The 16,425-nt window shown below is 36.4% G+C and overlaps 1 protein-coding gene across 1 annotated transcript in view; it reads left to right on the top strand.

The window, feature by feature from the left end:
• LOC104167196 (gamma-1-syntrophin-like) overlaps nucleotides 1-15,222 on the top strand; it is a gene marked incomplete at its 5' end in the record, with an annotated part of 48,124 nt that extends 32,902 nt beyond the window's left edge. Inside the window, 2 exons of the mRNA XM_009707383.1 lie at nucleotides 5,643-5,753; nucleotides 15,064-15,222. Coding sequence (XP_009705685.1) covers nucleotides 5,643-5,753; nucleotides 15,064-15,222 — 270 coding nt within the window. The remainder of the gene's footprint in view (nucleotides 1-5,642; nucleotides 5,754-15,063) is intronic.
• Nucleotides 15,223-16,425: the final 1,203 nt, after the last annotated feature.

Below are 16,425 nucleotides of genomic sequence, written 5' to 3'. Positions count from 1 at the left end.
AGGGAAAGCCTGTATCTGGTGATGTGCACTGGCAGATGGAATGATGCTGTTGCCATACATGGTGCAAATGCTGTTTCACAAGTTCGTTAAGTATAAATGGTCTTTTTGCAAGAACAGAATTGGTCCACAGTGCATAATCTAATATAGAAGGTGCAAGGCTGTTTAATAATAAATTGAAAGTAGTGCATCACTGAAGCCATAGGACACAAATCAATTCTGTTCTGGTTGGAGACTCACATGTTGACAAAACACAGCTTTTCTTTCCTAGTGCCAATGCAAAATGCCCTGTATAACCGTGCTAAATCATATAGCTATCACAGAGCCGTGGACTAGTCAGACACTCCTATCTGTATGCATTGCGTATGGTAAGTAAAAATACAGAGACACTTATTCTGTTTGTTTGGTAATCTAGTCTCTGTTTGGGGTAAATCAAGCTCCTTAACCCAAAACAAAAACCCTAACCAATGCTGCCAGTCATACCCTAAACGGAGATAATTATGATGCATTCCCACTTGTCTGATACCATTATCTAGATGGGAAGTGATTTTGTTTGATGACGTCTCATAAAAATTGTATGCAGTTTAGTCCAGGATTCTGAAATTATGGGAATGAGTAGCAAACTGACGTATGATATGAATGTGAAAATATTTTCTAAGGTTCCTTAGAAACGTGTTCTAGATTTAGCACTAGTACTAAGAATAGAAGCTATATAACTTTCTTCATCTGTCTGGCTTTGGGGAGCATCAGCAAAGTATTACAGGTACTGAAGTCAATAGCTCTTCTTCCATGTGCCATTTATGTATTGCATTTATGTCCCATCTATAAAATAGAAATATGCAGGCAGAGAGCATCCTTGGGTAATTATAGCAAAATAACACTAGCAGAAGATAATAGGCAGTAATTTGGTTACAAAGACTAGAACAAATGAGTCCTAGATGATTACTTATAAATAAAATATTTCTCATTAAAAAGTATTGGTGGAGAATCTTGGTCCCAGATATGTCAAAGGAAAAAAATCCTATTAATTTCAATGAAGACAGGATTAGCTTTTTGGTGATTTCTTATTACAATAATTTAATAGCATCTCAAGAGAAGTCTTAAATCTAATTTGTCAGCTTGTCTGCACTGTTTATTTGTTTGCATTGCATTCTGGTATTCTTTGAAGTTAATTTTATTAAATGGTATAAAATGTAAAAAGCAGCCTAAGTGATCTATGAATAATAATTGGGAAAAGGATTTATATTTTACTGGTTGTTTTCAACATTATGCATGATACATACAGTATTTGTTCAATGAGATTGTCTTCTTAGAGTGCATTTTTCAAAACATGGATTAACTGTGTCAGATTTTCCATGACCACACTGGATGTATGCAAATTGCGAAGCTGGTGGTATTTTCAGTTTCTAAATTGGACTTCTTGCTGTTATTCACAAGTTCTGTCACTACTCATGACTGAGAGTTCGCTTTTAAAGGCAATAAGTAGTGCATACGGAGTTCTCATCTTGATCTTCCGTGAAGGCATGGTAAGGTTGTGTGCCTCAACTTGAGAAGTGTCTCAGGGTCCTCACAAGTAGCTGATGCCAGCATCTACCACAGAATCTTTTTGCATTTGGTTGCAATTTATGCTTAAAAGTAACTGCCACCTGGTCCACCTGTCAAATCTATTTTAGGGTAAACAAAAATTTACTGCTTCCTAAAAATGCTGTATATAGTCCTGTAAAATATTCTCAGTGATGCAGGTTACACATAGTTACTGAGGATTATACGAGGAAAGCACTTGAAGAGAACAGCCTGCTTTATTAACTAAAACAAGCCCTATCAGAATGTATTACAGAGTGTTGAGCTCAGTAACACTGCACCTTCAAACCAGTAAGTACTTCTGCTTGTATTTTATAAATCACAAAACCTGATTTAGGAATAATTTGTATGACACACTTTTAGTTTTTTGGCAATTTGTGAAAAAGGCAACATGTTTTACAAATGTACTTATTGCTTGGACGTCAATCTGTACACAAACATATCTATATTTGTACAAAATTATACCAACCTATGTTAACTCTGAGGCAAACATTCAGCAAAAGGTTCTGAGGAACTGTGATGCTCAAAAACATGGAAAACATCATTCCCTTGTCTTTGACAATGGTATAGATCGGTATCCCCAAGGGTGCCTATGCCTAATGCAGGAGAGTTAGCCTTTAAAATTAGAATTCAGAACAGTCACCAGAGTGAGCACTGTGGCACTGAAGTCAGCCCATAGGAACGTAAAAGGTAACAACATGTGAAACTGAGGAACTGTGATGCTCAAAAACATGGAAAACATCATTCCCTTGTCTTTGACAATGGTATAGATCGGTATCCCCAAGGGTGCCTATGCCTAATGCAGGAGAGTTAGCCTTTAAAATTAGAATTCAGAACAGTCACCAGAGTGAGCACTGTGGCACTGAAGTCAGCCCATAGGAACGTGAAAGGTAACAACATGTGAAACTCTGTCTCTCACATGTTTATGTCACTGCTGTAACTACACATCTCTCTGAAACTGGGTGCTTCGGTGAGTAGGTCTTGCTTCTCCTTCCTACTCTGGCACTATGAGGTAGTCATTGAAAAAGGATAGGTCTGGTCCCTGATCACTGCTTGTGCATTTTGCAATAATGAAAATGAAAAGAAAAATAAACCCACCCAGAACATGTGAAACCGCAAGAGGGCATAAGCCCGGGATCCCCAAGGTACTGTATTTTAGGAGAGTGATCTGACTGCTGGTCACAGCGTTCTGCATCATCTTGTACATCTGCTACACATGCAAAACATGCAATTCTGGCTACACGGGGCAGGACTTCAGCATCTTTGGTAGGAGACAAGGAATGAAATGGGTCTTACTAGGCATATGCTTAACTAATTCACCCAATTTTAGCTATCTAGAATTTGGACATCTAGTTTAAGCTAGTTGTTACACTTCTCATGCAGTGTGGTACATCGAGGTGTAGACACATCCAGAGTGTGTCAGAGTGAACAAGTATTCATCCCACTTCAAGCCAGGATGAAGGAACTGTTATTCAGAAATTCTCTAGAACAAAAGAATTAGCCGGCATGGCTAGCTTGAATGTTTGAAATACTTTGTATTCCTGACTTAATAACTTAAAACTCGTCACATTTCCCCACTCTTATTTTTGCAAAAAGAACCGTCCTTCATGTGGACATCTTTGGGAAAAAATATGTGCAATTCGTTGCAGTTCACTCAAAAGAAACAGATAGTTCTTTCATTTGGGAATCATTTCATACATTGTCAATGGTATTTTTATTCTTTACACTTTAGACAAAGAGTGTTTAATAGTCTCTGCAAAGTATGCTGTTGAACTGTCAGTTCTAGGAACTTGTTTTGATATCCTGATGAAAGAAGCGCAGTCTTGTTGGGATTAGTCTCAAGAAGGATTTCGTCCCCTCCACGCTATAGACCTGATTTTGCAATGTACTTAAGTAAGAGACATTGCTAAGTAGGCCTCTCCAAAACCGATGTTACTCATAAACTGAAGCGTGTGCTTGAATCATGCCTATGGTTTGGTGTGACTGTCATTCACTTTCCTCTGAGTGAGAAAGAAGTGAGTGGCAAAACTGCATGGGAAATGCTGAACCACTGCAGTTCTGTACATCCTTCATCTTCACTCAAACTTAATCTGATTGGGAATAAGGCCAGGTACCTTGGGATTTTTCCTGCCTGTCTAAGGGTCCTTGTTACTACTGCACCTCACTCCTGACCTCCCCATATATCACCAGAGATGAGAAAGATGATGGCTTGTTTCTTTGATTGTTGTTCTCCTGAGATAAAGAGACCATCAATGCCCTTTACGTTTCTCATCTAGGAAATGACATGCTTAAATAGATTTGCTGTTCCTGCAGAAAGGTAATGGTCTTGATCTTCTGACAAGATTTGTTGAGCTACATAGGTCTGTAAAAAAAAGGAGTTTACAATGTAGGTAGAAAGTATGGCCATCTGAATGGTATACTGTGTTGGTTTGGTTTTTTTAACTCACCTCTACAGGACATAAGTAAATATCATTGATCAAACAAGGTGAAAGGAATTGCACACACTTAGAGATGAGGGAAGCTATTCTATTTTCTGTAGCACAGATTAGTGGGCTCAAGAGGACAGTATTTGAAACAAATATGATAGAGTTTCACATAAATTGTCAAATTCCTCTAGTTTATCTGAAACAGAATGTCCTTAACTCTGTTTATGGTAGGTGGGAGCCCACCTGTCACATACACATGGGGAATGAAAGTGGTGCTGAGATTAGGGGTTTTTATCTGGAAAGGGCAAATATAGAGAGAAAATTTTGGGGAAAATAATTCCAGCATGTGCTTTGTGTACTGTACTGTGCACAGTTAAGATACTGTCCTTTTGATGTTTTTCCTCTTCAAGTTACGAAGACAAACACAGCTAACTTTATTTAGCTTGCTGCGAGTTAGAGATTTTTGCCAGTCATGAACATAGAGATCAACACGTCCTGAAGCAAAGGGACCTGCGTAGATTTAGAACAGTTAAAAATTTGACCTCACTCATATTCTGTTTAATTTCAAGTAGATGCTAAATTGTTCATAGATATAGACAAAGGACACAGATGGAAGTGGCATCCTGTGCCACTGAGAGGAAGTAATTTACAAACCCTTAGACAAAAGAACATGGAACAGCACTTCTTGCCTTAAGTTTGTGTTGTCTGATGCATGTGAAATTAGTGTCTCCTCAAAGTAACAGAACAATGTGAGTGAGGATGACCTCATAATTATCTGAAATACTACTGAAATCACAATGAAAAATGTTAGTGCTTCAAAATATTGGGGGGGTGTACCTTTAAATGAGGCTGAAAAGATTAACAATAAAAAATAGCTCTTTTGCACTTTTAAGCAAAGTAGTTTGAAATGTATTTTTTTCTATATAAATCCACATTAGATATTAAAAAAAAAAATTTTTTTTCTAGCCAGCTGTAAATTTTATTAATTGCATGTTTATTCTGTAGAGCAATCTGTGGGTTTTTTTCAACATGACACAATGTAATTCATAATATAATTACCTGAAAGGCCACTGATATGCTTAGAATTAATAATCTGCTCAAATTCCTGATTAGAGCTCTCATAAGTAAACTCAAAAGTTCTCATTACAGGTTTTCTTTTTGTTATTTTATCAATTAAAAATAGATATTTGTTTTTAATTTGATATGCCCTTTATATTAATACAACTATATTTTTTAATGTGGAAAGAAAAAAGAGCACTTCTATGACAGGTTATCACTTCAGATGGAGTAGGGAATCCACAGATCATCAGTGGAAAAAAGTCTCTGTTTTTTGGCATGACACTGAATTTACTAACCCTCTCTTTTTTGTTTAGTCAGGATTAAATATAGATAAGGGAATTTCAGAGTAAATTTCACAAATGCAGTCTGAGGTATCTGAATCAGACACTGCCAAAGTATAATACGTCCATATGATCAAAGAGACATCAAACCACAGAACACTGCATTAATTTAATTATGTACCATAGAGGGGTTAAAAATTCTCTTGCAAGGAGATCGGCTATTTCTGATACAATTTTCAATTATAACTGCACTGACTTGCTTATGTATGTTTTTTTATTTTTTTTTTTTTTTCTCTAGGCTGTACTTTGGAGGTACAAGTTTTCCCAGCTCAAAGGTTCTTCAGATGACGGGAAGAGCAAAATCAAATTTTTGTTCCAAAACCAAGATACTAAACAAATTGAAGCAAAGGTAAAAACAATACATTGTTTGTTTTATAAAGGCAATGTATATTAAAAACAGTTATCAAAGCAGCTAGGAGAATGGAGGAGTAAATTAAACGAAATTACTTAGAAATATTAGATTAATGCAGAAAGTCAAAGAATGCAAAGAAAACCAAAGAAATTCCAAGACAAGAAAACTGAATCAATTGCTTGGATTTTTGCTCTTTTGAAAGGTGTAATTACATTAAAAAATAATAAAACCCAGGACTTGCTATATATAGGTTTAGGCACATTTGCAAGCTCTCCTCTTTATCATTTTGATAAAGCTGGCTGGCAGTTTGAATACCCTGTTTTTCACCCTGTACTCATATCGTGAAGAAATGGTGCAAAATATATCGTTAAGTCAACCTGGGGACAAAACCCAGCAAAGGTCTAAAATCTGGTTTTATTTCCTAGAGAAAAAAAAAAAGTGTGCATTCCCTTACGTATTCTCTTACAAGGCTGAAGCTTTGTGTCTGTGTCTAATTCAAAATCAGAAAAGTTGCATTTTCAGTTGTGCCTTTGATTCCAGAGTTAATTTATGAGAACAATAACCCTGAGAGATTGATGCTTAGTTTGATTTAGGTCTTTTGACAGCAGGGCATTTACTGTCCTAATGTGTGTGAGGAGAAGTGATCTCCCAGGATCTTTGATAACTGAAGCTGCCTTAGAGTCTGAATCGAAGGTCTTTTTCGCTAGAATCTCAGTTTTTGTGTAAACCTATAGACTATTCATCTTTAAGCCTTGCTTTTGAAGCATTTGCTATACCATTTTTCCTGACCGTGTCAAAGAGAAAATTGCTGAATGAATGTGGTAACAATACGGTTCCATGAGCAAAAGGAAATGGTTAAATAAATTGTTGTCTCAAAGGGCTAAATATGCACAGCATACGAAAGTATGTAAAGAAAAAACGCATTGTATCAGGGGCAGTTATGAGTTTAAATGCAAATAGCTACATTAAGCAGCTATTTTTCCTTCCTGCATGTCTATGTTTGGTATTAATGAATTACTACCTAACAGCTATTTACTTGATTTTAAATGTTGTACTCGATACAATAAAGGTATGTAAAAGCTCCCATTAAATCAACGACAATGACTTTTATATCTTTATGTTCTACTACATGTCAAAGATAAATAAATTCTTACGTCTGATTTCCATCAGAAATTTTTTTAATATTACAGAATTTCTTTTAATCTCAAATAAGAAAACATAAGTTACTAACCTAGTGTCGTGAGGGTGATTTTCTCTTACGCAAATAATTGGAAGCTTTTATCATGCTCCTATGTATAGCTGAAGGATGAAACTCATCATTATTTTTCTAATATCCATCTGATATTGTTGTTATATTAACACATGAGTTTAGGACTAAAGAAATTCCATAGGAATCCAAGAATGGGACAGTATTTCTTTTTTTTTCAGAAAACTAGAATATATTTTTAATACTCAAACAAAAAAAAATTTCAAAACAAAGTATGAAATCTAGATTTTGAAGAAAAAAATAGTTTTCATCAAAATGTTTTAATGTTTTAAGTTAAATCTGTCATGTGAATCACTTTACAAGGCTTTGAGATATCCTGGTACTTTTATTCCCACTCAAACTGAATAGAGCTTTATTTCTATGAAATTTCATCTTTCTACCTTCTATCAAAGTAGAAATTTTACCTTCTTCCTTATGAAGGTTTACCAATTATAATTGTTTGTAATTCCTTATAATTGTTAACCAATTATATCATGATCAAAAAAGTCAGATTATGTTGTCTTTGGGAGGTGCTACAGCATTTGTAGTGAGCACTTCTACTCATTCCAGTTTGTTTACTTAGGAAGTATATTGCTTAGTCTAAGAAATAGAGATAAATGGGGCTGTAAAATGAATGTGAAGAATCTTGGGTCATATTTTTTCAACTTTGGTTGGTTTAAAATTCTGTGGATAGACACGTTCAGTATTCTTTAAGCTTTTCATGGATTTAAAGCACTATTCAGCATGAGAAGAGGTGGAACAATCTAATCTCTATTTTTTGGACTTTACTAGCGTTACAGAATTAGAGGTGTAGCTATTTGGGGAACTCTTGAGTCATTAGGAAATGTTAATCAGATTTTCAGAAATGCTTGTAATGCCAGGTTTCATGCATACTGTATGCAGGCTTAATTTGGAATCAGATGATGGGAATTTTGTAAAACATCTGTTAAAGGTTGTGATGAATATTCATGGCCACAGCTATCATCACCTGTTAAATCCAGCTCTGTGCTTCTGGTGGGCTGGAGATCCACTGTTGTAAGGGGAAGAACAGCATAACAATTTCTTTACGTAAAGGTAATTTTTTGCCAGTTATATTACACTGGAAATAATCAGAATACCACAAAATGAGAGCTCACAGATGAGAACAAACCCAAAAATCTGAGGAGCCATTGCCCCAACTTATTAGGGCTCTTCACTTTCTGCATTCCCAAGCAGCAATGTGGAAGCAGGGCATGCGGGTCACTTCGATACAGCTTAAGACAGTCACTAGAACTGAAAGTGCTTTTTTCCCCTTCATCGTTAACACTAACGCAGTCTATGCAGAACCTGCTATGCCGTATGCATGCTTGATCTGAGACTCCTGCTTTTCTTGCCTCCAAGGTCTGTTTTCCTCCATCTCTGAGTTTCAGCTATGGCACTGACAGAATGTGTTAATGTATTTAATGCACTGTAATTCTGTTACTCCCTGCAAATGTGAGCTGGTCTGGCCATAGAGGGGTTTGTTGTTTATTTTTTTTTAAATAATATTGCTTTCATCATACTCGACAGCCAGCTGAACATGAGCCAGCACTGTGCCCAGGTGGCCAAGAAGGCCAACAGCATCCTGGCCTGTATCAGCAATAGTGTGGCCAGCAGGACCAGGGCAGTGATGGTCCCCCTGTACTGGGCACTGGTGAGGCCGCACCTCGAGTGCTGTGTTCGGTTTTGGGCCCCTCACCACAAGACAGACCTTGAGGTGCTGGAGCGAGTCCAGAGAAGGGCAACAAGGTGGGGAAGGGTCTGGAGCACAAGTCTGATGGGGAGCGGCTGAGGGAGCTGGGGGGGTTCGGTCTGGAGAAGAGGAGGCTGAGGGGAGACCTGATCGCTCTCTACAACTACCTGAAAGGAGGGTGTAGCCAGGTGGGGGTCGGTCTCTTCTCCCAAGTGACAAGCAATAGAACAAGAGGAAATGGCCTCAAGTTGCACCAGGGGAGGTTTAGATTGGATATTAGGAAAAATTTCTTCACCAAAAGGGTTGTCAAGCCTTGGAACAGGCTGCCCAGGGACATGGTGGAGTCTCCATCCCTGGAGGTATTTAAAAGACGTGTAGGTGTAGTTAAAATGCGTGTAGGTGTTGTGCTTAGTGACATTGTTTAGTGGCGTGCTTGGCAGTGCAAGGTTTATGGTTGGATTCGATGATCTTAAAGGTCTTGTCCAACCTAAATGATTCTATGATTCTATATAATTCCTTTCTGTAAAAACAGTAGTTACCAAATCCAAATGCTTCCTGTCTTTCTTCATTTATAATGCTGCACGTTTTGTGTATCTCATGCTATCTTAGGTGTGTGTGATCATGTCATGTCGTGTTTATGCGATAATATCCTTTAGCTTTAGAACACTTATTCATTATCTAGGGAATTAAGAATGTCAGAGTGCTTAGCTATTGAATTTTGATCCAAAATTTAGATAAATTTGTTATTATTCTAGAAATACGTTCAGACTTGTAGATAGACATTGCTTGGAAAAAAATTATTATGCAGCAGCATTTTAAATTTTAGTCATAGTGTCTTCAAATTGTCCAGCATCTCCTCTGTATTTTGGTGGAATATACAGAGAAGTCACTGTTAATGTTAGAAGAATCTAGGAAAAATACTTTTTGAGAAAAAATGCAGAACCATATCCGTTCTTCAGTCAGCGTTGGGTTTTTTTTGAGAAACACTTGCTGCTGGATTTTATATTCCTAAGTGATAGAAAGTCCTTCACTGACACTGAATAACTAATATTTTTATAATGCTGTCAAAATTTTTTACAGTGTGCTTCATGCCTGCCTTAACAAAATTCAAAATGACATGCTTTGAGACACACAACATGTGCTATGGATTTAGTTACAGTTTAACCAGGTATACTTCTTTTCAGCTTGAAAATAATATAAGATATTTAAACATTTGCATTATGCTCTCAAATTTTGTTATAAGACTGCCTTTTTTTCTGTAGAGACTTTGTACTGATGTTTTTGTTTGTCTTCTCTGTAAGTAGTACCATGTTACTATAAAGATATATAATGTAGTATAGAAGAAGTGTTTCCTTGTAGATTTAAGCAATTTCAGTCTGAAAAATCTGAACAGTAATTACCATAGGTCACACCAATGGGTCCATGGCAGGGTGCCTGGATGCAAACACCTAGCTTTGAAGGTCTCTAAGGCAAGGTCTAAGTGGTTTCTGAGAAGAAAACCACTTAGGGGCAACATTAATCACGGATACACCTTAGACATTCCAATCCGTAGGTTATTTCCCAGCTGTCACTCAGCAGGAGGTATTGCACAAGTGTGCACAGTCAGATAGAATTTTTTTGGACTGAGAGCTACAAAATAGAGCTGTTGGCTTGACAGAATGTGGAGCCTACGTGTCCCTCTTCTTTGTTCTTACTGAATTGTTGGGGTTGGGTTAAAAAAAACAAGCACAGAAGGGCAAAGCTTTCTCCTTGTCTATAAGACACAAAGGGTTTGCTATTTAGTTACCTATCTATTTACCTATTTTTTAATGGTCCATCAGTGTCTCTCCAGTATCACAGCAGCTTCCAGAGGCTAACACAATCTCAGGAGTGTAATAAACTCAGAGTGCTGTGCTCTTCAGTTTTACCTGGCTAAATATTGGAGCACTGCATTAGAAACTGCTTTATATTTTTCTGACAAAAATGAAGAGTATTTTAAATCTAGATGAGACCCTGTTTCAAGATACATATATATACTCCCAAACATAGGAGTATGTAATGTGTATAAAAATCAGCACTGTTTTTCTTATTACATGTAATTGCCATTTGAATTTTGTAACTAAACGCACCAATCAGTAATTTCTTCCGTGCCTTGTAAAACATATGCATAACTCCAAAGCTCCGCTTTGGTCTGTGCTTTCACCTTTCTCAACTTGCAGGGCTTTTTCACAGCTCAGCAATTTTGTCAGAAAAACTCAAGTGAGGTCACACAGGTGCTGCATCAGGTTAGCTTTTGTTCACAGACTAGCTGAACCCCTAAGATGAGTGTTACAAAACTGAAGTGAATACAAAAATCAGTACATCAAGATGAAGATCCAGTCAGTTTTCTTTGCCTATTTGAATATGGAGAACAGAAGAGGGCAGAAATATGGTATCAGCAATTTCAAGGATTTAGCATTAATGCGTATAAATTAATTAATACCAGCTTAATACCAATTCATTTGTACTTGGAATTATCTTGTATAGAAATCTAATCTAAAATAAGACAAATAGTCTGCATTACTGCTGTTGTAATGTGAACAAAATGCTCTCTCTCAAGTGTTGCAAGGTGTCTTGACGGATGCTTGCACCATTTTCCAGACTGACATTTCTGCTCATTTCAAATATATTCTCCAAAATATAATTTTAAATTATCCTTAATTTTACCCTTGAGGGTTTTTCTGTGAGCGTCATAGTGCTCTTCAAATTTAGAATATCATCTTTAAATGGGTTTTCAGTATACATCCTTAGGATTTTTACAAAGTGATTGCTCCATTACAGTGATAGCATTTTGAATTCAAATTTCTGAACTGTTTAGGTTTGTGTGATTCAATTTTTAGTTTCCCCATGTCTTGCACATGGATTATCTGTTTAAGATCTATTTTAGATCAGATTGTATGCTACTATATAGAGACCATGTCACACCGCATTTGATGAAAGAACAAATATCTTCTCATGTCAGCAGTTTATACATGGATGAAAGAAAAGATTTTTCTCTAACCATATCACTAGTACTTACAAATTTACAATTGCTTGATTTTGCAGATTTATTGCTTGTGTAGTTGTATCATTAATATAATGCAATAAGAGTTGGGCTTTTTTTCATCTAGGGCACTCCTCCTATTTTCTCTTTCTGTCTCTGTCCTTTCAATCCAGACGTTCTCTGTGAAAGGTATATGGAATTCCCATACACTTCTGACCATGCTCAATGGCTGCATCTTTCTCACATACCTTTCTTCCCTAGCAGGAACTATGAATGTTCAGATTAATAATCTCAGAATGTCTAGCCTAATGACAGCAATGTAGAGTGAGAAAAGCTTGGTCAAGAGATAGCTTAGAAAGACAATTTGAAGACCAGAGGGTACACTGATATTCCTAGGAGAGTAGAGTCTTAGGTGAGGCGTATAGTCAGCAGTCTGGAAATTGGAATAATGGTAAATTGTGTACTTGCTCATGGACAAGTAGATGTGGCTTCACATTGTATTTCTTTGCTTCTTTGGGATTCAGAGCATTTGCTTTTCCCTACTGATAGAAACGTTAATGGCTTCACTGTGTATTTCTTCAGGTTTCTCAGAGTTTGTCTGGTTGTTTATTTGAAACTTTATCTGAAGCTCGGTGTGCAATACACAATACCCTGCCTAGATGAAAGTGTATTTGGACAAGAGGATGACATATATGGAAACAACCAGGGCTGGCTAGACGTGCACAAAAGCTTGTGGGTTCTCTTCCATCTACTGGCAGTAGTGCAGATCCGTGGGCAGCTAAAAGTGCAAGTTCTCAGCAGAAGTGAGGGAATGTTTTGTCTGTCCGCAGCTCTTATCTGTTCATTAAGCATTCTTGTGATTAGGCTAATCTGCCAGAAAATTGTTGTTCCAGATAGATCCTGTTCCTATCAATCAGGCTCCTGTGAATTGAGCTGCAGCCATTAGTCAGGGCTGTATGTACTCACCACATACCAGTCAGCCTACGGTGCTTCACATTGCTTTAATTTCCAGTTAAATATGCATGTCTACATTGAAATAGGAATAGCGTTTGATGGCAAACAATAATCTAGCATTTGCTGACTTCTTAGTGCTCATCTTTGCAGTCAAGGTAATTTCTGCATTGCGTCATTACTATCAATAATCTAATGGGACTTTCAGAGGCTGTTCTGTTGCCTCACCCAGTTTCTGTGAAGGTCCATTGAGCAATGGATCTTCCCAATGTGTTACTGTTGCAGAAACACCTGTGATAACTGTTGGTAATAATTGTACTAATGCACTGTGAAAATTCAGTGTCCAGTAGCCATAATTATGATAGTAAGAACTTTCAGCTAGCAGAGTTACCTAATTGAATTGAACAATTCTCAGACTGTAATATTTGTTTTAATAGGCTTATCCTGTTGAGGCATAGGGAGAAAGGTAGTCTTTCTACAGATAACACATGGAATTGATGCTACGAATATTTCACTGTTCCACTAAATATTTATTCTCTCATCTTAAGCTTCTGTTTTGTTTTTATAGTACCAGAAGGACAAATAATACTGTATTAATAAAAAGGAGTTAACTGAAAAGTAACTTAATTTGAATGACTGACAGTTCTTATTCTGAAATAGTTTCCATAATCCCTTGTTTCCTCATCTTTGAATTTCCATTGTTTTCCATTCTATGATAAATTTTCTTATTTTGAAAATTGACAGAAGAAAAAAACCTTTGGCATAGTGATAAAATTGCCCTTCTCCCAATCTTTAAAAATTAGAATGTCTCTAATCAGATTTTTTTTAAATGGACACAGATGGCAAGTTAGTGAAACTTGGCATAAACTTCATCTTCTTTATTGAGAATCGGTAGTTAGGGGAATTTAAAGAAACTCATAGGATGTTATAAATTCCTTTCTGAGCATGTCTGAAGGACATCTGCTCGGGTTGTAAGAAAGCTGAACAAAGCTCCACCCGTTCAATAGATCACTGGATGCTCTGCATATGCAGCCTTCTGCTTGCAGGCAGTTGTTCCCCCTCATACATGAGGGATTTGTGAACGTCTCCATGAATTAAGTGAAGCAATATCTTCCAGGAAATGTCAAGAAGCAGAAAGTTGCAGATTAGTATAGTTTTGAGAGATTTAGCAGTTTTTGTTGAATTTACAATATTATCAATATTCTTCTAAACAAAAAACCTAGACCCTCGGCACTACATAGCCTGGAAAAACTGGACAGAAAGACAAATAGAATATACCACAGGTATCTATTACTGGCTTCATATTACAGTGAGGAAATCTGTATAGGCAGTGAATCAAAGCAGATAGATGGCAACTCTGCACCACCATCCCTACAGTTACATGTATTCAAATACCTCAGTGTTTACTTTCAAATACAACAGATATTTATTGATTAAATGACAACTCCAAAAACACGTACTGAAGATGATAACCTAAAAAACGTTGCTCATATAAAGTCAATTAAATACAAAGGAGCAAATTTATGTATGTTAAAAAATAATGTTTTTATTTATTTCCTCTGTAGTGGTGCCTAAAACAGTCCTAGCTAGTCTTATCACATGCTGAAGAGCTATAAAGAAATGTAAATTAAAGTAGAAAAAGAACAACTTTGTCTAATACTACTAGTAAGTTTAAAACATGGAGTCTGTTCCTTTTTTTTGGTCCAATAACAGTAAACTTCTCAATGAAAACAGATCCAGAATACCACTGTGTGATAGTAGCACTTTTGAAAATCTGTCTTTTTTTTTTTTATTATTGTTGTTGTGTTATTTTTTGGTTAAAGAATCAGCATAGGTAAGATAATAGCTACTAGTGTGAGGTGACGTGGTGAACAAATGTAACATATGTGGAACTCAACGTTATTGATCTTTGTGGGTACATTGGGTATATGGTGGTAGTCCAGAGATGTGTAGGCTGTTGTGATGCAGTCATTCAATTTCTATATAAATTAACCTGCAAAAGTGCCAGATTTGCATTAATCTGAGGCAAAAAAGATATTATGTAGTGCCATTTTCGTTCCCCTTTAGCTGGTAGGATCTCGTATTTCTATGGGGGAACTTAACTCAGAAATGTGTTCCAAGATATTATGTAGTGCCATTTTCGTTCCCTTTTAGCTGGTAGGATCCCATATTTCTATGGGGGAACTTAGAAATGTGTTCCGCCTTAGCCTCCAAACAAGCATTTACTGAAGGGGGATAGCTCAATGTCTAGGTCCCTATAATGGAGAATTGTAAGGCACATTAGCAGAACTACATCAAACTATTAAAATTACTGCTCTTTGAATAGCGGTTCATTGCTGGATATATGTTTGTGAGGTGTTCTTTCGTTTCACGTTTAATCTTTTTGTTTCGCTTCCAGGAGCTGGAGTTTTCCAACCTGTTTGCAGTCCTTCACTGTATCCACTCATTCTTTGCAGCCAAAGTGGCTTGTTTGGACCCTTTGTATGTAGGCAGTCAAGCCACAGCTTCTGCTGCTCCCACAACTTCTGGTACTGGCAAATTAAAGTATACTACTTGACATCTCACATTACAGCACTGCCACTTAACAACAAGACATAAAAATGTATAAATATTCATAAGATGTAGACCTTTGGTGAACCATGTACGTGGAAACCAATCCTGGAGGCAAGACGTCTTGCAGCATCAGCAGATAAATGGTCACGTGGAATCATAACTTCATCTCTGTTCTGCAAGACATCAGTAAATAATCCTAGTTGAAACCCCAGAATAGGATGGATGTGCTTTTAGTATGATCTATTTGTACTTACATAGTGCTTTAAGCAACACTGGAAGCAAAGGAGTAAATGACGAAATGAAGCACTTCAGTATTTAATAAAATTTTCAAATTGCTGTAATAATACACAAATAGAATTGTCATTTTCCTGTTTTCAGATGTTTTTTATGACAATATACTAAAATCTGAGTATGAACTTAATACCCTATCATTATATTATAAATGACGTAAGAGCAAGCAACAAGCATATAGTACATGGTGACAAGGAGATAAGCATGAAAAGGCATTTGTTTAAGTATCTCCTCAAATAAGAAAGCACTTTAAACACTGTTGTAAATCCATACTTGTGTCCATACATGGAGTCATACTACTTTTTCTATTTTGTTCTTTTAGTCTAACAATAACAAAAACAAAGATATAGCCATATTGGACTGATACATTAAAAAAAAAAAGCCACAAAAAGCAAAACACCTTTCCATGAGTAAGTCCCTCTTCTCAAGTAAAAATAATGTGATACGAATTTAATTTTAATTACAAATTAAGTGCCAGTACATAAAATATCATGTCTGCTATTTACTTCCTCCCCTTTTTTTGTCGAGAATTAAATTCTGTAAATCTAATAGTCTTTGTTCGCAAGACTTAGCTGTTGAATTTGTTTCAGAGACAATCCACCTAATACATTGTTTCCATGTTTAACCTTGATTTCACGTAAGTAGAACTTCCACTCAGGCTCTCAACAAAATAGACATTCTACATTATGCTTGAAAAATGTGTCCACCCTTTGAATTCTTAATAATTTTTTTTTTAATATTGTTAGTAAAAGACAGGAATAAATTAAATAACCTGTAAAGAATAGATGACAGAATGCATAATGTCTTTGTATGTTAAGAATATTAAATCACTCTGGACCACATACTAGTTCCAGAGTATCATTTAATCATGCAATCTGAGGGAGTTGTAAATTTAAAATGAATAGCTTCATTTAAA

The sequence above is a fragment of the Cariama cristata genome, unplaced genomic scaffold (genome assembly GCF_000690535.1).
Source record: "Cariama cristata isolate BGI_N322 unplaced genomic scaffold, ASM69053v1 scaffold2729, whole genome shotgun sequence".
In the NCBI taxonomy this organism is placed as follows: domain Eukaryota; kingdom Metazoa; phylum Chordata; class Aves; order Cariamiformes; family Cariamidae; genus Cariama; species Cariama cristata.
The sequence above is the reverse complement of the archived record's forward strand: the minus strand, read 5'-3'. Positions and strand labels throughout refer to the sequence as shown.